The 24253-nt window shown below is 35.4% G+C and overlaps 1 protein-coding gene across 5 annotated transcripts in view; it reads right to left on the bottom strand.

The window, feature by feature from the left end:
- DLG1 (discs large MAGUK scaffold protein 1) overlaps positions 1 to 24253 on the bottom strand; it is a 331865-nt gene that overhangs the window by 151398 nt on the left and 156214 nt on the right. For 3 of the 5 annotated variants that reach the window (XM_006156759.3, XM_006156761.3, XM_027775029.1), the window contains one exon: positions 11451 to 11549. The exons of the other annotated variants lie outside the window; for them this stretch is intronic. In XM_006156759.3, coding sequence (XP_006156821.1) covers positions 11451 to 11549 — 99 coding nt within the window. The remainder of the gene's footprint in view (positions 1 to 11450; positions 11550 to 24253) is intronic. 5 annotated transcript variants of the gene reach the window in all.

The following is a 24253-nucleotide window of genomic DNA, read 5'->3' as shown; positions in this document are numbered from 1 at the left end:
TTGTCCGGTTTTAAAGGATTTTTGTCCTGTCTTGAGATGTCGATAAGTTCATGTACCTACTATTTGAACAGAATACTAACCTGTTTCTAGGCTTTAAGTTTCAAGGAAATACCACTACCAGTTCAAAACTGCTTTTCTTGAAATTACCAGTTGAACTTACTATTGAAAGTAGTTAGATTACTTATGATATTGTGTGATCAACAAAATGTTGGGGGAAAAGGAATTGAAGACAACTATATACAGCAGAGATAGTGTAATAAGTGCGTGGGAAAGGGCAGAGGGTCACACATGGGGTAAAAAACATATATATACATATATATATATATGAAAGAAATGGAATATTATTGATGATAACATGCATGATTAAGCCACTATGCAGTTTATTCTAGATGGGAAACCACATTTAGTATGTTGTGGTGATGCTCAGGGAATGAATGTTAAGTAATTAAAAAAAAGTTGCAGGAGAAAAAAAAATATTTAGGGTTGATCAAGTTAGTAGGTATAAAATTAAAGTTTGTATCTTAGAATAAATCATATGCTTACTTATTACACTTTTCAAACTTCTCATATTACAAAATACAGAAATAATATATGAGAAAAAAGTAGTCTCTGCTTTCCAAAAGACACACTGGTGAATGTGGGAATAGGAGTGACTAGAGTAAAACAATATGAATATTTTGGAGGTCTGACAATAATTCAGAAAGATACAATATCCTAACAACAAACCTAAAGCTACCCTACTACTTCAGAAGAAATGCAGAAAATCTGGCCAAAGAAAATATGTACTTTCAGGCAGCTGAAGTAAAGGACATGCAAATAAAAAATATTAGCTAATCTAGCCAGTTTAAGACCTTACCATCCTAAAACAAGACAGTGGATAGCAGAAGTGGTAACATGGAATTGTCAACTTTGCTTATAAGGAAATCACACAGCAACAAGAGACTTAAGAAAATAAGTGAAAGTTATTTCTATAAAAGAAAAACCCTTCTTTTGCACCTTATTCCAAGTGACACCGAATCTCAAGACCTGTTCAAAGTCTCTTTCTCATAATATCAGACAGTGACACTGACCGTAGGTAAATTACAACCATTATTGAAACTCATTTTCTCTCCTTCTACACCTAAGAAGGCTATATGAAGGTATACAAAGGTGCATTCATTATTATTTAATAGCAGTATATCCCACTGTGTATATTTCAACTTGGACAATAATGAAGTTTGACAATTCACTTAGAGTTTGGGGAGAAAGTAATAAAAGGAAAAGTGTACTACAGAAGGAGAAATTAACAAGCCTCTAGAGACATTGATCCAAGTGCCAATAATAAGAATTACAAAACTTAAATATGCTCACCCACCATTTACTATTATACTTCATTAACAAAGAATCTCTTAGTGATTACTTTTGGAAAAAAAAAATACATCCTTGCAAAATTTCGAAGGGCAATAATACATTTTTTTTTGAAGCAATGGGTTTTTTTTTAATTTATTTTTTATTTTTTATTATCATCATAATCTTCTTTATATTACATTGGAATAATACATTTTTAAAGTGATTCTAAGATAAATTTATTTCAAAATAGACCAAAATTAGTAGCATAAAAAATGCTCTCCCAATGTGCATTGTATTTCTTCTTCTTGATACTTATCAAAGTGTTATATTATTTCTTTAATGGCTTTCTCCCCTACTAAATTAAAATAAATATTTAAATACACAACTCACATACCCCAGAATACACATCTTGGATTCTAGTTTGAGACACACTGCATTAAAAGTTAAACTCTATCACTGAGATGATCATGGTAGGTAAAAGTGATTGTAAAAACAAATGGAATGGGACCAGTGGTTAGCGTAATGGCTATGTCACTGGACTCTCATGTAGTTGACTGCGGTTCAAGTCCCGGACCCAGTGGCTTAAACTCACGCCAGGTGCATGTGGTGAGCGCCCAAGATACCGAGAGGAGAATGGAGGGGAAGGGATTGCGGCATGGCCATCCCCCCTGGGGGGGTGATTTCTTCCTTTCTGTCTCTCCATCTCTCTTTGTATTTCTGGTGAGTGCACGCGCCCTATAGCAAAAACCTCTTAAAAAAAAATGGAATGAGGAAAAAGTCAGTGATGTGGTGGTTGGATCAAACATGGCTGATAGTGTGGTTCAAGTCCTGGACCCAACAGTTAGAAAGACATACTGGGTGTGTGTACATGTGCATGTCCCAAATCTGAAGAGGAGAATTGAGGAGAGGGGACTGTGGCATGGCCACCCCCAAAGGGGTGATTTCTCATTCTCTCTCTCTGACAAGTGCATGAGCACCCCCACCCTCCACCCCCAGCAAAATTAAGAAGAATGGATTCTGGAATGATGGTGGAGTAGAAAGTACTACTTATCTGTCTCCCCACCTAGAACACAAATATAGTGGCAGAATCTGTCTGCTACAAATATTTTCGAACTCTGGAGTCTACTGAAGAGGAAGGTTTGGAGTAAAGCTCAGTTAACTTCAGCTCTTTTCAGCTTTATCATGATAGCTGCTTTGCTCTCCTCTTCCCTTAGTCCTGTGGCAGGTAGCTGCACAGTGCTCATGGAGCAGCTTGCACAAAGCCTGTAGAAGTCGGGGCAGGAGGTGTAAAAAATATCTTGTCCTCTATGAAGCAGAGATATGTGTTCTGAATTGCTGACCACTGCTTCCATCCACACAGGTGCGCACACAGACAGCAGCCATTACTGTTGCTCCCCAACTACTGTTGTAAACCTCTTCCTTTGCTGAGGTATAACTTGCAACTTAAAGGGTTGGTGACTCTTCCTTCCCATCCCACTTCTTTTGTATCTTTTTCTCCTTTTGAGACTAGATTTTGAAAACAAGGGCATTAAAAATCTACTGTGCATATGGAGAAAATTGGCCTACGTAGGGTAAGGTCAGACTTAGAAAATACCTGAGAAGATCTTAAGTTTACAATTCAGGCTGATACTCGGTAGCCTACAACAATCAGAAAAACAAAACAAGAAAAAAATAACAGTAACCAAAAAGGTTACTATTTGATAAGCAAACAAAGTAGACTTTAACAAGCAAACAAAGTAGACTTTAAATAAAAAAAGATTATGAGACAAGAAATGATACTATATACTAATAAAAGGTTTGATACAGGACTATATAACTGTGAACATTTATGTACCCAGTAACAGACCAGTAAGATGTAAGAAACAAAAATTGAAGGGAGAAACAGACAGTTCTATAATAATAGTTGGAGACTTCAATACCCTCTCTCCATAATGAATAGAATAACCAGACAGACAATATATAAGGGAAGAATGAAAACCATAGTAAACCAATTAGATCTAACAGACAGATACAGAATACTCTGACAAAAGAATACATTCTTCAAAAGTGCATGAGGGACAATTTCCACAGTTAGCTCCCAAACTAAATCTCAATAGATTTAGAAATACAGACATCAAACAAAGTGTCTTTTCCAATGATAAGATGTATCTAGAAATCAATAACAGAATGAAAATGAACAAAATTTACCAATTTATGGACATTAAGTAGCATTTTTTAAAAAAGAGATTTTTGCTATAGGGTGCACGCACTCATTAGAGACAGAGAGATCCCTGGAGAGATGGCTATGCCATAATCCCTTCTCTTCTATTCTCCTCTCAGGATTCTGGGAACACACGTACAAGTGCATGGCTTGAGTTTCAAGCTGCCAGGGCCAGGATGTGAACCATGGTTGGCCATGTGGGAGTCCAGCACCTTAACCACTATGCCACTTGCTGGCCCCTATGCCACCTGCTGGCCCCTAAATAGCAAATTCTTAAGCAACCAATGGATCAAAGAATAAATCATAAAGGAAATGAGAAAATATTCCAATGAAAATACAAAATACTGAAACTTATGAGACACAGTGAAAGCAGTGCTATGTGGATAATTATATACACCCACAAATATAATGCTTACATTAAAAAGAATAGTCTCAAATCAACAACCTAATACTACAACTTAAGGAACAAGCTAGGCCCAAAGCTAGCAGAAGAAAGGAAACCAGGAAAAGATTAGAGATAAAATAGACAACAGAAAAAAAAAAGTTGGGGAAAGGCAATAAAATTAAAAGTTGGCTCTTTGAAAAGATTTACCAAATTGACAAATCTTTAGCTAACTGGAACTAAAGTCAGAAATGAAAGTGGGTACAGGGCCAGCCACGTAGTGCAGTGCTATCTCACATAACCAACCACAGTTCAGGTCCTGGCCCCAGTGGTGACTTAAAAACCACACCAGGTGTGTGTGTGTGTGTGTGTGTGTGTGTGTGTGTGTGTGCATGCATGTGCTCAGGATCCAGATGGGATGGAAAATTAGAGAAAAATGGGCTCCAGTATGACCATGTGCCATTATACGATGCTTTTTCTCCTTTTTCTGCACTCGGGTGATTGCATGTGCATGCTGGCAATTTAAAAAAAATACTTAAAAAAAAAAAAGGAAACATTGCTTCCAATTCTAGAGAATCACAAGGAGTGTGAGAGCATACTACGATCAAGTATATACCAACAAATTGAATAATCTAGATGAAATGGATAATTCCTAGAACTACAAAACCTATAAAATCTAAAGAAGAGAAAAATATGAACAGACCTATAACTAATAAAAGGGAATGAATCAATAAATAAAAATCTGAAAAAGAAAGGTCTCTGACTTGATGGTTTCACTGGTGAGTTCTTTTTTTTTTTTTTGAGAGGTTTTTGCTATAGGGCATGTGTGCTCACCAGAAAGACCAAGAGACAGAAAGAGAGAAATCACCCCCTGGAGGGGTGGCCATGCAGCAATCCCTTCTCCTCTATTTGACTCTCAGGATCTTGGGCACACATGCACATGCGCCTGGCATGAGTTTAAGCCACCAGGTTCGGGACTTGAACCGCAGTTGACTACATGGGAGTCCAGCGACATAGCCATTTTGCTAACTGCTGGCCCCTCACTGGTGAGTTCTATCCAGTATTTAAAGAACTAAAACCCATCATTCTCAAACTTTTATAAAAAACTGTAGAGGAGAATATCTTCCAAATTATTTTATGAAGGCAGTACTACCCTTACACCAAAGCCAGATAAAGACACTCCTAAAAAGAGAACTACAGACCAATATCCATTATAAACACTGATGAAAAATCCTTCACAAAATACTAGCAAATTGAATTTAAAAGGATTATACATCATGACCATATAGGATTTATTCCCAGTTGCGAAGATGGTTCAACATAGCAGAACTGATCAATGTAATACAGCATATTAACAGAATGAAGGACTAAAATTACCATCTCAGGTGATGCAAAAAAGTATTTGACATGGGATGAGCAGATGGCGTAGTAATGATTACATCACGGGACTCTCACGTAGTCAGCCATGGTTCGAGGCTCAGATGTGGAAGCTTAAAATTCACTCTGGGTGCATGTGTGTGCATGCCCAAAATCCCAGGAGGAGATTGGAGGAGAGGGGATTTTGGTGCAGCCATCCCCTGGGGGGGGGTGTGTGTGTGTGATTTTTTGCTTTCGGTCTGTCTCTGGAGAGTGCATGCACCCTATAGCAAAAATCTCTCTAAACAAACAAACAAACAAAAACCTACTTGACAAAACTCAACCCATTTTCAGGATAAAACATTCAGCAAACTAGGAATACAAGACAATCATGTAAACATAATAAAAGCCATATATGAAATACCCACAGTAAATATGCACAATGGCTAATGACTGAAAGTCTTTCTTTTAAGATTAGGAAGCAAGGAACCTGCTTTTACCAGTTATATTCAACACAATACTACTTGAATAGTTGAAGTTATAGCCAAACCAATAAGGCAAGAAAAAGGAATAAAAGATACACAAATAGCAAAGGAAGAAACAAAATGATCACAGGTGATATGATCTGATATACAGGAAAATCCTAAAGATTCCTCAATAAAAACAAAAACAAATGTAAAAAAAATGAACTCAGCAAAATGGCAGAATGGATACAAAGTCAATGTGATAAAAAATCATTTCTGTCAACAATTAATAATCCAAAAAGGAAACTAAGAAAATAACTCTAGACTGGCTCGGTGGCATGATAGTAATACACTATTCAAATAATGCTGGATTCACATGGAAGATTATGGGTTTGGTTCTCCATTTGACCTATAAACATTGGGTGTATGCAACAATGATGCTGGCTGGCTGGAAAGGAGAGAAATAAGGGGGAAAAACATGGTGTGAAACTGTTGAGAATGATTGTCTCACAAAATAAACTGAAAAAAAAAGTCTCAGTAAAACAAAAAATCTACTTACAATAGCACCAACAAGAATAAAATCCTTAGCAATTAATTTAACCAAGGAGATAAAAAAACTTGTTCAATGAAAACTGTGAAACACTGATAAATTAAGAAATTAAGACATACAGGTCTACAGGTGGCCTGGTGGTTAAAGGTGCTTGATTCCCACATGGCCAACTGTGATTCAAGTCCTGGACTTGGCGGCTTGCTCTCTCGCTTTCCCTTTCCCTCCCTCTCTGAGAAAATTAAAAATTAAAAATAATTAAAAATATTAATTAAAAAAAACCAAGCAGAATTAAATAAATAATTATTTCCCCCATCAAAAAAAGAAAAGAAAGAAAGAAATTAAGACATAATAGAACCAAGCAGATGGTGTGGTTGTTGGGGCACTGGACTCCCGCATGATAGCCTACGGTTCGAGTCCCAAATGTGGTGGCTTGCTTTTATACTTTAAATTTCCACCCTCCTTGCATTCCAGGGTCTGTCTGTCTCTCTCTGGTGAGTTCACATGCCCTATAGTAAATTTAAAAAACAAAATAATAACAATAAATAAAATAAAATAAGAAAAAAGAAATTAAGTCATAAATAAATGTAAAGACATCTGGGTTCATAGATTATAAGACTTAATATTATCAAAATGTTAATACTACCCAAAGCAATCAACAGATTTAATGCAATTCCTATAAAACTCCCAATGATGGATTTTAAAAAATAAAAAAACCCATCCTAAAATTCATATGAAATCTTATGGAATCCTGAGCATTAAGAACCTCAAAGTAATCCTGAAGAAAAATAATAAAGCTGGAGCATTTCGTTTACTGATCTCAAAAATTTACAAAATTACATGAATAAAAATAGCATGGTACTGGCATAAAGACAGACATATAACTAATGTATAGAGTCCAGAAATAAATTAAAATGGATCTATTACTTAAATGTTATACATAAAATTTTTAGAAAAGGGGACCAGCAGATAGTGTAATGGTTATGTCGCTGGACTCCCACACAGTCAACCACAGTTCAAGTTTTAGATCCAGCAGCTTGAAACTCATGCCAGATGTACGTGTGCATGCCCAAAATCCTGAGAGGAAAATGGAAGAAAAGAAAACTGTGGTGTGGGCATCCCCCCTAGAGGGTGATTTCTCACTTTTTGTCTCTCTGACAAGTACACATGCTATAGAGCAAAAATCTCTCAAAAAAAAAAAAAAAAAAAAAAAACCCCAAACAAATAAACAGAAAGCACTCTTAAAACAAAACAAAAAAACAAAAAACAAAAACAAACAAACAAAAAAACAGGGTAAATGGTTCAAAGACACTGAATTTGGCAATGAATTCTTGAACATGACACAAAGACACAGACAAAACGTCCTGAATATTTAAAAAATTTGTGTATCAAAAGACACTACCAACATAATAGAAGGAAGACCAAAGAAAGTATTTTCAGATAATCTCTTTGATAGGAGATGATACAGAGAACTACACTTAAAATTCCATAACCAACAACTTTCCCAAAAAACTGATTCTGAAATTGGTGAATAACTCATAGAAGCATTTCTCTAAAGAAGATATACAAATGGTCAATAAGCCTATAAACAGATGCTTGACATTACTAATTACTACACAAATACATACTGATGAGCTGCCGCCTCATACCTATAAGGGTGGCTATTTAAAAGAAAACACGGGACCAGCAGTAAGCGTAATGGCTATGTCGCTGGAATCCCATGTAGTCAACCGCGGTTCGAGTCCCGGACTCAGTGACTTAAACTCACACTGGGCGCGTGTGCATGCGTGCCCAAGATCCCGAGAGGAGAATGGAGGAGAAGGGATTGTGGTGTGGCCATCCCCCATGGGGGGTGATTTCTCGCTTTCTATCTCTCTGTCTCTGTCTGTCTGTCTGGCGAGCACACGTGCCCTACAGCAAAAACCTCTCAAAACAAAACAAAGCAAAACACAAAATAACAAGTGTTGAAGATTGGAAGCTTTGTGCAATGTTGGTAGGACTGTAAAATGGTATAGCTCCTCTAGAAAACAGTATGGCAGTTCTTTAAAAAACTTAAAATATAATTATATGATCAAGCAGTTTTACTTCTGAGTGCAAATACCAAAGAATTGAAAGCAGTATTCCAAAGAGATATTTTTACACCTCTGTTCATACCAGCATTATTTTCAATACCTAAAATGTGGAGCAATCCAAGTGTTCACTGACAGATGAATGGATATAGAAATAGCCATTGTTCGTGCAGAGTGGAATATAATTCAGCTTTCAAAAGGATAGAACTTCTGGACTATGCTACAAGGATGAAACATGAAAACACAATGACAATGAAATAAACCAGCCACAAAGAGGCAAATACTAATATGAAGTACTTATAAAGTAGTTAAAATCAGACAGACTTAAATCAGAGAACAGTGAATGACAGGAGTGGGGGGTAAGGATCAATGGGGAGTTCTTGTTTAATGGATATAGAGGTTAAGTTGAGCAAGATGCTAGAGCCAGGTCATGGTGATGGCTGCACTGCAATGTGAAGATACTATGATTGAACTGTAAATTTAAAAATGGTCGATAGTAAATTCTGTTATATAAATTTTACCACAATAAAAAGTTGATAAAAAAAATGTGACCTCAACCTTACTATGAAAATGCATCAAATACCTAATTTCAAGGAAATTCTATTGATACATAATAAATAGCCTGTTCTCTTTGCCACAATCGTGATAGAACATAGATTTTGGCTCTATTAAAGGGGACAATTTAAGGAGACTACAGCGTCATGAAAATTAAATGCAATGTATGATCTTAGACTAGCCAAAGGGTGCTTCCCCCCGCCATAAAGAACATTATCGGAGCAATAGGCAAAATATAATTAAAGCCTGTAATTTACATAAAAGTATTATATTAATTGCCAATTTAGCCTCTTGTACTGTGATTAATATTCTTGTTCTTAGAGTACTTAGTACTAAAAAGTATTAGTATTTGCAGGTAGAGGGGCATGAGTCTGCAACTTCGAAACTTTTCAAAAAGTTAATAATACAAATATGTAGGAAGAGAAATGATAAAGTAGATGTGGTTATTAAAATCAGCATCTTAATAGTCTGGGTAAAAGTATGAATCTTCTTTGTATTATTCTTATGACTTTCTGAAAGTCAAAAATGATTTGCAAAAAACATCCAAAGAGCAAACAGAATAAGGGCACTGCAGTCAGATGTGAGTGTATGATTAATAAAGGTTAATCCAAATAATCCAATTATGCTACTATATTTAACATTACCAATCAAATAAAAAGAAAGTCATGCTTTAGATTATACTAATAATCTATTTATTTAAAACCTAACATCCAAGTATTTTGTGAAATTTGAAAGGTTTAAAGGTAACGGGATGCTCTGCTCTGGGCACACAACTAATGATTTGTCATGTGGGAGTTTTTTCTTAATTTCTTACACAAATAGTAGGCTCCTAAAGGAGAGGAATACTACTATTTTCATCTTAGTATCTAAATGACTGGTATAATCACAAAAAATGGAATGAAAACTATTCTATTCCAAAATACATATGTGAATATGACACAAAAAATTTAGCTATAAAAACATTTTCAACAGTCCCAGATCAGGCAGCTTGAAAGACATGCCAGGTGCCTATGTGTGTGGACCCAAAATCCAATTAGATGTAAGAACCAGAGACTGGAGCAAATTTTCAAAGGATTCTAGAAGTGTATTTTAACATCAAAAAGTGAAATGAAAGTGACAAAAGTAAAATAAACTTTCAAATCTTCTACTTCTAAAAGACATGTTACTAAACCCTAGATACTTGGAGACATATTATTACAATGCTACAATGACTCTTAGGCTGCTTACTCAATTAAGTTTTATTTATAAATTCAATTTCTTCTCTGTAATATAAAGATAATACCCGTCTGGATATTAAGCTATTCAATTCTTGGTGATTTTAAAATCACTTAATTTTTAGTAATTTTCACAAGTGAAATGTTTCATGTTGTAAAAGCAGTAATATAACAATTATTACAATTCTGTCTTTTAGAAATTTCTTGTAGAATTTTATTTTTTTGATATTCCTACCAATTTTTTACTTTTTAGGAAAGGGAAAAGTGCTGATATATGTGTAATTGTTATCTATTTTTCCACCAGTCAGGCTTATTTTAAAACTGTATTTACACAGCAAACATATGTTTACCTAAATTTTATGTTACAGATCAGTAACAGCAAAATACCGATGTACACACTGATTTACACTTTAAATGATATTGATACCTTTCATACAGAAGATTATTACTAAACTCAATAAAGCTACCATTATTTTGACTTCAGATAATTGCTTTAAGGGCAATTAATTTGTCAATAAGCCAGCATACTATACCTCGGAAAACTAAAATCTAAAGGTGATCAAAATCACAACTTTTTTATATCTATCTATATATTATTTACATTTAATCATTTATACATTATTATAGTGTACAACATGTTTTTTTCCAGCATGAACACAGTGCATATCAGTTAAGACAAAGACATTACCATATATATTATCATCAAATAACTTTTCATTTTTGTGTCAACTGAATGTATTGTTTATATACAACTTTTTACAAATTAAACTTAATTTTAGAATAGTTTTAGGTTTACAGAAAAGTTGTGAATATATAGCACAAAAGATATCCATATACTCCAGATACATCAGCTATTACTTATAAATAATCAATGTGAGGTATGTTTCCTAATTAAATGACAGAAGGATGAGTATTTCCAAAGATGCTAAATATATACGCTGGGAAACAAGGTGCTACATAAAATGATACATCTAATAGAAAATCAGGAGTATGATTATTTTTAATATCTTTATAAAACAAACAGAAATTTCTAAAGCCAATATTTAAAAATTGTTTTAAATAGACACGCAAGTATGCATTATAACAAATCCAAGGAGGTTCAATATTACGAAGATAAGTACAGAATGTGTCCTACTTCACTGACAACCTAATGAAAATGACAAATATTGTATCTGATATTAAATCACAAATAGTTAATTACCTAAAAGCACCAACTGAAACCCAAAGTAAATGATTAAATCTAACAAAAAATAGTTAAAACAGTTTTAAAAGAACATAAATAAAACATTAAAAGCAAATGAAAATTTTATAAATAAAAAGAAACTAGTAAAAACCTGTGGTATGGTGGGTAGGATGACAGTATTCTCAGCAGGGACAGGCAGGACAGGGACCACAGGGACAGTGGGAGAAGAGGGAGGAACAGCTTCTGTTGGCTAAAAATCATCAATGACAAGAAATCAGGAAAAACACCAAAACAAAAACAAAACGCATAAAAGAAAGTTGTGTCATAAAAATAAATTATAGTTATCAAAAATAACTAAGACATATTTAAATAATAAAAATGATCTTCATAAAATTATTTTAGAAATAATTATATCACCTAAAATTTTAATGACCATAAATTCTATAGATGTTTAAATAAAAATAATGAATGGTAGTCACTAACGAAATTCCTTCTCACTAGGAGATAAGACAGTTACTTCATAGATAAGACTATAAAATATTTTTCTGGTTTCTTTGCATTCCAAGAACTAAATGAAATTTTATTAAACTATCGGTCAGAAAATGAGGGCTATTTATAAATCCACAGAAGATTCAAAGCACTTCAAAATTAAATTTATATAATTTAAAATAATCTGTGCTATTAACTTTTACTATTAAGAACAGTAATAGCCTGCCTAAATCTTCCTGTACAGTCATTAATTCAACTAACATTATGGTCTATTACGTGGAGGACATATTCTAGTGAAAATGTTAAAAAAAAGAGGGAGAACCGTAGTGATGCCATTTAAACTAAGAGGTTCTGGTCTCTATGTTTAATTAATATAGTTATTTGGCTTGATTAAATTATTTTTAAAAGATGTAGCTGGAACAGTCTTATATATGTTAAAAAACAATACTAAAATCAAGTAGATTAAGAGAAGAGTGTGCATTACCAGACACTCAAAATGGTAAGAACAAATTGCTAAACTTGAAATTATGCTTATCTTTACAAAAAATATAAAATACAACTACAATGATGAGGTTTTTTTTTTTCTTATTAATCAACCAAGATTTATTAAAACTTATGGACTTCCTTCAGTAATGATGCTGCAACAACTGGACATACAAAAGAACAAAGTTGCACCTGTACCTCTTAACACATGTAAAAATCAACCCAAAGTGGATCAACAACCTAAATGTTAAGATATAACACTATAAAACTCTTAGAAGAAAACACAGGGATAAATCTTCATAATCTCAAATTTGGCAATGAATTCTTAGATATGTCATCAAAAATGACAAAAAGAAAATTAAATCAATTAGATTTCGTCAGAATTAAAACTTTCTGTGAACGAAATGGCACAATCAAGACAGTGTAGGCTGTAAGGCAGCTGGATCTCATGTGACCAACTGTGCTGTTTGAGGCCTGGACCTGGTGTAGCATGAAAAACACACTGGGGCAATGCACATATGTGCCCCAAATCCCAAGAGGAGATCAGAGAGAAAGGACTTGGTCTGGCCATCTCTCCAAGGGGTGATTTCTCACGTTGCTTTCTCCCTCTTTTTTTGTCATGAACATATGTACTCTATAGCAAAAACCAAAAAGGAAAAGAAAAAATTTTAAAACAATGTGTAAAGACAACCTATAGAATGGGAGAAAATGTACGCAAATCATGTATCTGGTAAGGTTAAGTATCTAGAATACAGAAAGAACTCCTACCACTTAACAAAAAGACAACCCAATGTAAAAATGAATTAAAGACTTGAATAGACATTTCTGCAAGAAGACTTAAGTGGCCAATAAGCACACAAAAAGATTCCTAACATCATTAACCATTAGAGAAATGCAAATAGAGGCTGTAAGAACATCCCAGTTCACACCTGGTAAAAAGGCTATAATAATAATAAAAAAAAAATAACAAAACAGTAAGTCATGGCAAGGATGTGGGAAAACTGGAACCCTTCTACACTGCTGGGTAGTTCCTCAAAAACCCAGTCACGGAATTACCATACTAGGTAAATACCCAAAAGAACAGAAAACAAGGACTCGGACACTTGTATGCCCATGTTCAATGTAGCATTATTCACAACAGTCAAAAGGTAGAAACAGACCAAGGGTCTTTCAAAAGGCAAATTAAATATACAAAATATAGTATATGCACACAATGGATACCATTTGGCCTTTAAAAGGAATTAAATTCTGACACATGCTAGAATATGGATGAACCTTGAAAAAGGTGTGCTAAATGAACTTGGCCAGACACGAAAGGACAGATATTATATTATTTTACTTAAATGGTAAGTTTTATTATATATATATATATTAACACAATAAGAACAACAAAAAAAATCCAAAACAAATTTAAAAGCATTGAAACAGGTCCTCTCATACTGCTGTTGGATATGTAAACTCACAATCTTTAGGAAATATGGGACTAGCAGATGTATAATGGTTACATAACTGAATTCCACAGGGTTGAACACAGTTTGAGTCCCAGACCCAGTGGCTTGAAACTTAGGCCAGGCATCTGTGCATGCTTGCCCAAGATCTGAAGAGGAGAATGGAGGAGAAATGATTGTGGTGTGACCATCCCTGGTGGGTGATTTCTCTCTGTCTCTCTGTCTCTTTCTCCCTGGTAAGTGCACATGCCCTATAGCAAAAATCTCTTATAAATAAATAATTAAATAAATAAATATTTTAAAGAAGTCTATTCTTTGACTTATCAATTCTGGAAATCTACCCTAAAGGAATAATTTTAAAAACATATGCTTTAATACTCTTAAGGTATTATACATATTTGGGAAATAGTGGATTATCTTAAATATCCACCAATGTCAGGACAGTTAAGAAAATAATAATAATTATATAAAATTAAGTAATAAAAAATGATCTGTAAGAATGGTTTATAAGTTATACAGGACAGGAACCAGCAGCTGGCATAATGGCTATATTGTTGGACTCCCATGTAGTCGACCGCTGTTCAAGTCCCAGATCTGGTGGCTTAAATTCATGCTGGGTGTGTGTGCGTGTGTGCCGAAGATCCTGAGAGGAGAAGGGATTGCAGCGTGGCCATCCCCCTGGGGGAGTGGGGGTGATTTCTCACTTTCTGTCTCTCTGTATCTCTCTTTCTGGCAAGTGCATGTGCCCTATAGCAAAAACCTCTCCAAAAAAAAATAGTTATACAGGATATTGTTTATGATATAACATGAAATAAAAATGGGAAAGTAAAACTTGTGTTAAAAAATGGGAAGAAATGTTTGACGAGTTAAACTCCAGGGGAAGGATTGTGAGTGGTCTTTTCCCATGCATCTTTATTTTGAATTCCACTTTTCCAATTGTTGATAACTAATACTTACATAGCAGTGTCATAAATGCAGAATGAGGGACGGGAGATCTACAGTGCAATAACATTAAGAGAAAGAGTATTACTGCAATTTTCTACCATGACATTGTCTAGAAAATAAACTGAAAATGTATTTCAGACTGAGGTTTAGCTGAGGTAGACTGTCTATAAACTGTGAAGAATTAAAAGAACTGCTGGCCTCCTATTATCTGGCTTTCTTATTTCCTGTAGAAAGATATTTTAACTGGAACTTGTCTTTCTTTATTTTTAGTGTTCCCAAGCCAAACCAGTTCCTAGTATGGGATGATAAAAAATTCTGGAGATGTGGAGTGAGGACATGTGCATAACACTGTGAAAGTATCTGACACTATTTATAAATGGTTAAAATGGTAAATGCTATGTAAAGTATATTTTACCACCATAAAAAAATACATTATGCATAAAGACATTGTGGGTTTGGCTTAGAGCCCCAATCATCTTTTACATATTGTTCCTATGAAAAAATTATCAATTCCTTAGTATGAGCTTAAAATTAATAACTTACATGGTAATCAATTTTCATTGATATACTTACATGGCCTTTTAAAAAATGTTTAATACCCCATGAGATCTGGCTCCTGATTTATGATAAAGTGTGAGAAAGGGATGATTTTGGAAACTGTTACTAAATCAAGTGGATATACATTTGGAAAATCAAATTAATACTGATCCCTACCTTAAACCATCTATAAAATCAGTTCCAGATGGTTTGCTGACGTAAGTGAGAGAAGTGTATAAAATAAATCTTCCGGAAGATAATATATGGTAGAATATCATCATAACCATCATGCAAACAATGACTTCTGGAACAGAAAAGTGCACGCTGTTGAAGCCTAAGCACAGAGAGGAAATCGTCTGTGCACAGTGATAGAGGGGACAGCAGGGTGCAGCAGGGTGCTGGAACCCTGAGCAGGATGAGAAGGGTGTCCAAATGGGTAAAACAGTAAAATAAAGACTTAGTTTTCTTTCTTCTTTCCTTCCTTCCTTTGCTTCCTTGAGAGAGATTTTTGCTATAGGGTGCATATGTTTGCCAGACAGACAGAGACAGACAGAGGCACACAAAATGAGAAACCACTCCCCAGGGGGGACGGTCACACCACAATCCCCTCTCCTCTCTTTTATTTTCTTCTTAGGAGGTTGGGCATGCACGCACACATGCCTGGTGAGTTTCAAGCCGCTGGTTACAGGACTCAAACCACGGTCAACCATGTGGGAGTCCAGTGACATAACCATTACACCATTTGCTAGTCTCAAGACATAGTTTTCAACATACATAGATAAATACAAAATAAATACAGACATAAATGTGTATGTGTGTATGTATACATACACATATTCCTTAGCTCTGCCCACAAGGAGAACTTTGGAACAAGTTAACACCCCAATAGCTTGAACATACCTAACACGCAGATCTTAATTTCTAAATACCCATTTTCCAATTAAAAATTGAAATGGGTCATTGGAGAAATGGCTGATTCCAGTGCTAAAGCTCAGCAAGTACAGTAAGAGTCTAGATATCTTGCTATATCAGAAAATAAAGAAATGCTCAAAGAAAAAAGGATCTGTGACAAAGTACATGGCAGTCAGCTTAAAGGGATGCCATTGGCCAGACTGGGAACAATCTGAGACTCAAAACTGTAATAGTAATTACTGAATAAAAATCTGGGGAGGCCTTACTGATATAAATCATAACAATACACTAAAGAGAAGAAAAGCATTTCCATATAATAGAACCCCAACTAAAAAATAGTAGAAGGAATAATGAAATTACAAAATTATCATATAATCTTCGCAACAGTAATTCATTCAATGGATGTCAAAAATTCCTATGGCTGCTAAGTGAAACTCCCATTTCATCCCAGAGGATGAATGTTTGAGTGGGATACACACATACATGCCTGTGCGTGCACATATCTCCCCTTAAAACATTTATTCATCACAGTGTTCAGAAACCTAGAAGGTCAAAGTTATTAACATCACTAGAAGTGGGACAAATCAAAATCACCCCTGGGGGGTGATTTCTCGCTTTCTGTCTCTCTGTCTCTGTCTGTCTGGTGAGCACACGCGCCCTATAGCGAAAAACCTCTCCAAAAAAAAAAGATGCATAACTTAAATCTAGTCATTAAACATTAGACAAATCCAAATTGAGTGATATGCTATAAAATAACTGGCTGTAGTCATTAAAGAATCAGTCATGAATGTCCAAAGCTTTTATTCACTTCAATTTTTATTTTACTTTTTTTAAAAACACTTGAGAGTAAAACTGATACTAAAAACTACAGGGCTGGCCTTGTGGCCTAATGGTTAAGGGAGTCAGATCCCACATGGCTGACTAAGCAGCTCAAATTCCAGTCCCGGCAGCTTGAAAAAAATGCCAGGTGCACGTGTGTATGCCCCCAAATCCAAGTGGAGTGACTATGTCCTATTGGAATGTGCTTTCTTTCTCCCTCTGGTGTCTGATAAATGTATATGCTCTCTAGTCGGGGAGCAAGGGGGGAGGAGAAAGAAAGAACTGTATATATTAAATGTACACATCTGAGGAATTTGCACATATGTATATAACCCATGGAGTCATCACCACAATAAAATGTAATGAACATATTCACCACACCTATGAGTTTCTTTGTGCCTCTTTGTTGTTTGTTTTTGTGGTTTTAAGTTGCCAAAATAAGTTTACTTTTTAAAATGTCTGAAAATGTCACATTTAATATGTTAATTTATTTTCTTAGTAATGACTTCCAGTGCTAATATGGTAAAATTATCTGATAATCTACTTTGATATAAAAATGAGGCAACACTATATGCTTATGACAAATCTCAAATCCAAGCACAAATATCAAGCTTCTACTGGGAACTGTTTTCCCAAACGTTTTACAGTAAGTTTAAATCCTTTAACATTGCACTTAAACCCCACTATAACCTTTTGTCTTAGAGCTTCCTCTAGAATCTATCTTGTTTAGATGAGGATCTAAGTACCATCTTAGAAAATTTTAAAACAATGTGCATAATTAACCCACCTTACTCTTTACAAGGCATTGAGCAAGTACTCTGAAAAATAATGTATGCCTGGACCTCTTCTTTAAGTCAGGAAAATACCACTGAGGAAGTTTTCAAAAATAAATGACATAGCAACACACATAATTTCTAAGACATGACTGATAACCAATTCTGGTTAAAAAAAAATTACAAAACAACAAACTATTCATTGAGCTCACTTGAAAAAAAAAAAACATTTCCCCAAAAATAATTATCAAATGAGGGTTGGTTGATTGACTAGGAGCAGCATAGATACATCTGATGATACAGGAAAATCAAGAGATAAGAGGATATTTTAAGCATGAGATCGAAAACATGGTAAAGCTCATGGGGAGCTACACGTGATTCTGAATGAGAAAATGTCAAACTTAAAATTTTAATGTAAATAATGAAACAGCAATATACATTAGTCATAACATTCGATTATAGGAAGGAACTTAGCTTATCATTTTAAACCTGAAAAATCTTACATAACTATTTCATTAGAAGATACCAGCTATTATGTCATCATTTTTGTCCTATTCCAGTTATATCAATCAATAAGATTGGCTCCAAAGAATTTCTTGTTGTTTTTTAAAATCTCTACCATGTGACCAACAACAGTCTCAGCTGTTTCTAACCATAGCAACATCATGGAATCATTAGCCTCTGAGGCTGCCTTTAGAGACTTGTTTCCATGACAACAGAGGCTATAATATTAACACTGTCTCAAGGAACACTGCAGAAAATTGTAAATTTCTATAAACTAATTGGAATAATTGTGCATGTTTTAAAAGTACTTTTTAAATGCCATTATCAAATTGAAAGGGGTCTGAAAAATGTTTAAGCTGATTTATTTCTAGAGCTGATTTATTTCTGGAGATTATTAACTCTTTAGAGCTTTATATTTTACATCTAATTAAAGACCTCAAATTTATGAAACCAGCATTTAAAAACAGAGGCGATTTTCATAAAAGTGTTCTGAAACTTCATTAGGTATAGCAATATGAATGAGTACTACTCTTCCATATTTAGATCAAGTACCACCCACTTTCACTTCTATTCATCTAACAATGAATGAATGTGTGTATGTGTATATATATATACACACCCTTTATTAAACTCCCTTCTGCTTAAACTAAAGTGGTTTTTATTACAAGCATCTGAATCCTGACTGATAAAGGAAGAGCAGGGTTCAATTAGGAGGCTACTATGATAAACAGGTAAGTGATGACTAGTGGCTGAAACTAAGTGGTGGTAATGGTGAGAATAGACATGAGCAGTCAAGATAGATTTGAATGAGAAGTTGGTGTATGTTGATCACTGACGTGAAGTCAGCAGTAAGGAAGACTATAAAGCATAACAGGGCCAACTCTAGCAGCATAGTAGTAATGCAATGCAATGCTCCAAAATGCTGGGGCCACAGGAAGTCCTAAGTTTGTGTCCCACAGTCTCCTTTTCTATACTGGGTAAGCCTGTGCAAGCCCATGATACTGGCTGAGGCTAGGAGAAGGATCATAGCATGAAGACCCTGTTGGGAGAACCTGCCTCCCTCCCTCTTCCTGTATCCTTCTCAAACAGAAAAAAATAAAACAACAACAAAAAAATACCCATGACAACCACTAAAAATTATGTCTTATAATTGGATCCAGGCACAAGAGTTGCAAGTCTACCCGGTACATTTAATTTTTGTTCTTCACTAAATTATTTCATAGCATAAGATGAAAATCCAAAAAGGATAACCACAACCAGATAACTAATAACTGGTTAACTAACCCAAGTACCTAATAATGGTTTTATGTTTCATTGCTGTTGCATAAATTGGGTTAACTAAGCTTATAATATAAATAAAAATTAGACAAGGCCTAAAAAGTTGTATACCATAGTTTTAGGGAAAATGAAATAAATGAAGCAGTAAATCTTTTGGAATCAATACCTTAGATGACAAGGAAAGTAACAACCTTGTGCTACAGTTAATAAGGATCTTATTTTGTGTATAGTACAGTATTCTTAATTCAAGTTCTTTGTTCATTTGTTTAAAGATTTACTAATGTTGTAATGAGGCATGTTTTTCTGACTGAATGTCAAAGAAGCTATTTAAGAGTAAGAAAGTGAGGCCTGAGTGGTGGTTAAGGGCTCCGGACTCTCATTGGCTGACCATGGTTGGAGTTCTGGATTTGGTGGCTTGCTTTTTCACTTTCTCTCTATTTCTCTCCCTCCCTCCCTCATTCCTTCTCTCCCTCCCTCTCTGGTCAAATTAAAAATAAATTTAAAAAATTTTGAATAATTGAATAAGTAAAATTGTTTTTAAAAAAAGAAAGAAAACCCGGGGGTGGGGGGGGGGGGAATGAAGCCTTTTAAAATGTTTATAGAAGAATTAACTGTACCACAGTGTATATGAGTGTGTGTGTGTGTGTGTTTGAGAGAGAGAGAGTATATATATATATATATATATGTGTGTGTGTGTGTGTGTGTGTGTGTGTGTGTGTGGTGTGTGTGTATGTATGTATGTATGTGTGTATGTGTATATATATATATGTGTGTGTATATATATATATATATAAAAACATTCCCCTTGGGAATTTCTATATCCAACTCAGGTCCAGTACCTTCAAAAAATGGCATTTTTCATGGCTAAAGTCTGTTTCTTATTTGATTCAAATGTCTTTTGCCACTATCAATGCAAACAGGTACCTTAATATAAAATGGTGCAGTAAATAAAAACAAGTATTTGAACCAGCTGCATATGACATCAAATTTCATTACTATCTCTGAAGCAAACATCTATACAATGAGATATATTTTAAACAAATTACTAAGGATATAGAAACAGAAATTTTCATTTTAAAACCACAGAGGAGAAACAGGAAAAAACAGACCTAGCAATTAATTCTATTACAGAAATATGGGTGCAAATTTGCAAGCTCACAGAGATCATGTAGCTACTGAATCATTTCTGCTTGTAAAGATTTATGATACTTCATCTCTTTATTATAAAAAGATGGTACTGTCAGCATTTAGCTGATGATCTTATAGTGGTAAAAGGAAGTGTTAACCACTAAAAACGAAAACACGGATCTAAAACTTGAATTTAAAGATATGGTTACATAAATAAGAAACAGGTAAAATTACCAACTACAGTATGCCTTTGTACCTGAAGATTATCTGAATGTGACTATAGAAACATGTACAATGGACTTCACGGCGACTAACCTACAATGGCCCCTTAATGCTTCACAGTAATTATATTTGCCCTATACTATTGGCGCACTCTTAATGACTCAAGCCCATTATCTTCCTGAAGCCATCTCCTCGCCTTACTGTTTCAGCCACATTAGCCTCCCTGCTGCTCTCCAAATATGCTACACATGCTCCTGCCTCAGAGTCTTTCTATTTGCTATTCTTCTGCCTAGAATGCTCTTGCCCAGTCATCAACGTGACTCAATTACATAAATTCTTTCATGTCTTTACTCAAGCATCACCTTCAAGTTGAATATCCTCTTAACTTATCCTATCAACCTCCACTCATAACAAATGTGCCATTTCCTACTGTCTTTATTTTTTCCAAAATAGTACCACATATTGGGCTGTCAGAAAAGTCATGACATGGGACCAGCAGATGGTATAACAGTTATGCCACCAGAGTCCCTAATAGCTGACTTAAAACTCATGCCGGGCACATGTGCATGCATTCCCAAGATCCCAAGAATGGAGGAGAAGGATCACAACAGCATGGCCACCCCACCCCGGGGTGGGCTGGGGTAGTGGTTTCTCATTTTCTGTCTCTGTCTGTCTTTCTGGCTAGCACACACACCCTGTAACAAAAACCTCTCCTTTAAAAAAACTCTCCTGGGACCAGCAGTTAGCGTAATGGCTACATCGCTGGACTCCCATGTAGTCGACTGCAGTTCGCGCCCCGGACCTGGTGGCTTAAAACTCACACTGGGTGCGTGTGCATGTGTGCCCAAGATCCCGAGAGGAGAATGGAGAAGGGATTGCGGTGTGGCCGTCCCCCCTGGGGGGTGATTTCTCGCTTTCTATCTCTCTGTCTCTCTCTCTGTCTGGCAAGCACACATGCCCTATAGCAAAAAAAACTCTCAAAAAAAAAAAAAAAAACCCCCTCCTTTTACAGAGAAAAAAATGTCATGACTTTTCCAACAACCCAGTATTTTAGTTAATTATACTTAATTCCTGTCTTCCCCTACATACGTTCTATACAAGCAGGGATTTCTGTTCTATTCACTACTGCCTTCCTGCTATTTATATATCAGATATTGCTAGAAGTTTCTTTTGGTGTGCTACTCAAGTCACTACCAGTCAGGTGTTGAAGATACTCTATCTCTTAACAACCTTAGAACAGAAATTACAAAACGTAAAAAAGCACTAAATTTCCCGTTTCATGTTGTTTTCTATCTAGCAATATCCAGTTGCCTAATAATGTCCTATTTAAAAACAAATGTGTCTTGGTTAAGTACATTTGCTCAAAAAAATTTCCTCTCGGGAACCAGCAGTTAGCGTAATGGCTATGTCGCTGGACTCCCACGTAGTCGACCGCGGTTCGTGTCCCGGACCCGGTGGCTCAAAACTCACGCCAGGCGCGTGTGCGTGCGTGCATGCCCAAGATCCCGAGAGGAGAATGGAGGAGAAGGGATTGCGCCGTGACCATCCCCCCTGGGGGGTGATTTCTCGCTTTCTGTCTCTATGTCTCTCTCTGTCTGTCTGGCAAGCGCACGCGCCCTACAGTGAAAATCTCCCCCCCCCCCAAAAAAAATTTTCGTCTCTGAGCTCGCCCCATAGTTTAGTTCTTAAGGGAGCTAGATTCCACATAAATGACCACGATTCAAATCCCAACACTGGCAGCTTAAAAAATACACCAGGGTGTGTGTGTGTGTAATTCCAACAGAATGGAGAAATGGAAAACAGAAGACTGTGGTGTGATCACATCCTACTTGGGGGTACTACTTCTCTCTGGTAAGGGTATACACTCTCTAGCAGTTAAAAATAAAATAATAATAATAAAAAAGATTTTCATCTCTTTCCTTTTGTAAATGCATTATGAAGTAAATATTCTGAGAGTGTATATTTAAACTTGTGATGTCCTTCCTTCAAACTTCCAGATTCTATTAACCTCAACTTGGGCCTTTTGTTTCCCTAGATGTTATAGTTACTATCTCTGTTTCATCTCGGTGTTGCCATTTTGCCCCTCAGCTTTCCAACAGGCTGTTTAATCCTTTATATTATACTTTTTAAAAAAATAATTGGTGTGGATTCTGTTTTCCTGGCTGGGCCCTGTCAAGGTTACCAATCTACTAGCTAAAACATAATCATTTATCATTCTATAATTAATAGCTTCCCCACATCACTAGAGTCCTCATTTAAAAGGCCAGAATCTTTTAAGAACTGATAAAAATAGTAATGGTCAGATATAATATGTGCTTTACATGTACTGTCACAATTAATTCTCATTAAATCTTGATGCAGAATACATTTTCAGCCCTGTTTTGTATATATTAGACACAGAGAATTTAGGTAATATGTCCAAGGTCTCACACCTTATAATGGCAGATTACAGATTTAAACCCAGGCCATCCTTCTCTAAAGATGGTACACATAGCCAGTATACTGCATTGTCTAAAATAGTTCAAAAAGAGCTTTTATTTTGTCTTTACTGTCACCTCTAAATTTTACCACAAAGACAATATGTATTATCCCCAAAAGAAATAAATACTCCAACAATTCTTAGGTCAAGGGTTGGCAAATGTTTTCTGAAAAACAAAAGCAAAAATAAAGCAACAGCAGCTTTATGGGCAATAGAGTTTTTGTTTGAACTACCCAACTCTGCCATTGTAATTCAAAAGTGGCCATAGACAATATACAAATAGGCATGCTATATACCAAGAAAACTTTATTTACTAAAAGAGGCGGCAGGCTGGGTTGGGCTATCAGGGTGTGATCTGCTAGTCCTTGATTTAGGTGCTTTTGAAAAAGGAAAAAAAGGCCCTGTCATAGTGGCAGTAGACAGCACCACCACTTGGGAGACAGTAAGCCACATGGGAAGCCTTGGTTTTGTTCCCAGGCAGATCTGAGCCCGCAAGTAATGGCTGTGTGCAACTGTAATCCCAGCTAATTGGAAGGCTGTGGCAGGACGACCAAGGCACAGTAAGACCCTGTCAAAAACCTCTCACATGGATAGGGAAAAAAAAGGCTGATTAAGTCAATGAAGAAAACAGAATATGACTTTGACACCTATGTTAGTTTTTATTAGACACAACTGGTTTAATTCTGTTGTAACATTTAATCTATGATAATAAAATAAGCAACCCCGGGGCCAGCACACAATATGGTGATATAGGTGCTAACTTCCACATGGATGACTGCAGTTCGAGTCCTGGACCTGGTGGCTTGCTTTATCATTTTCCCTCTCTCTCTGGAGAGCACATATGCCCTAAAGCAAAATTAAAATATATAATAAAATTAAATAATTATTTTTTAAAAAAAGAATTATTTTATTTAAATTTATTTATTTATTTATTTAT

The sequence above is a fragment of the Tupaia chinensis genome, unplaced genomic scaffold (genome assembly GCF_000334495.1).
Source record: "Tupaia chinensis unplaced genomic scaffold, TupChi_1.0 Scaffold000515_1, whole genome shotgun sequence".
Lineage (NCBI taxonomy): Eukaryota > Metazoa > Chordata > Mammalia > Scandentia > Tupaiidae > Tupaia > Tupaia belangeri.
The sequence above is the reverse complement of the archived record's forward strand: the minus strand, read 5'-3'. Positions and strand labels throughout refer to the sequence as shown.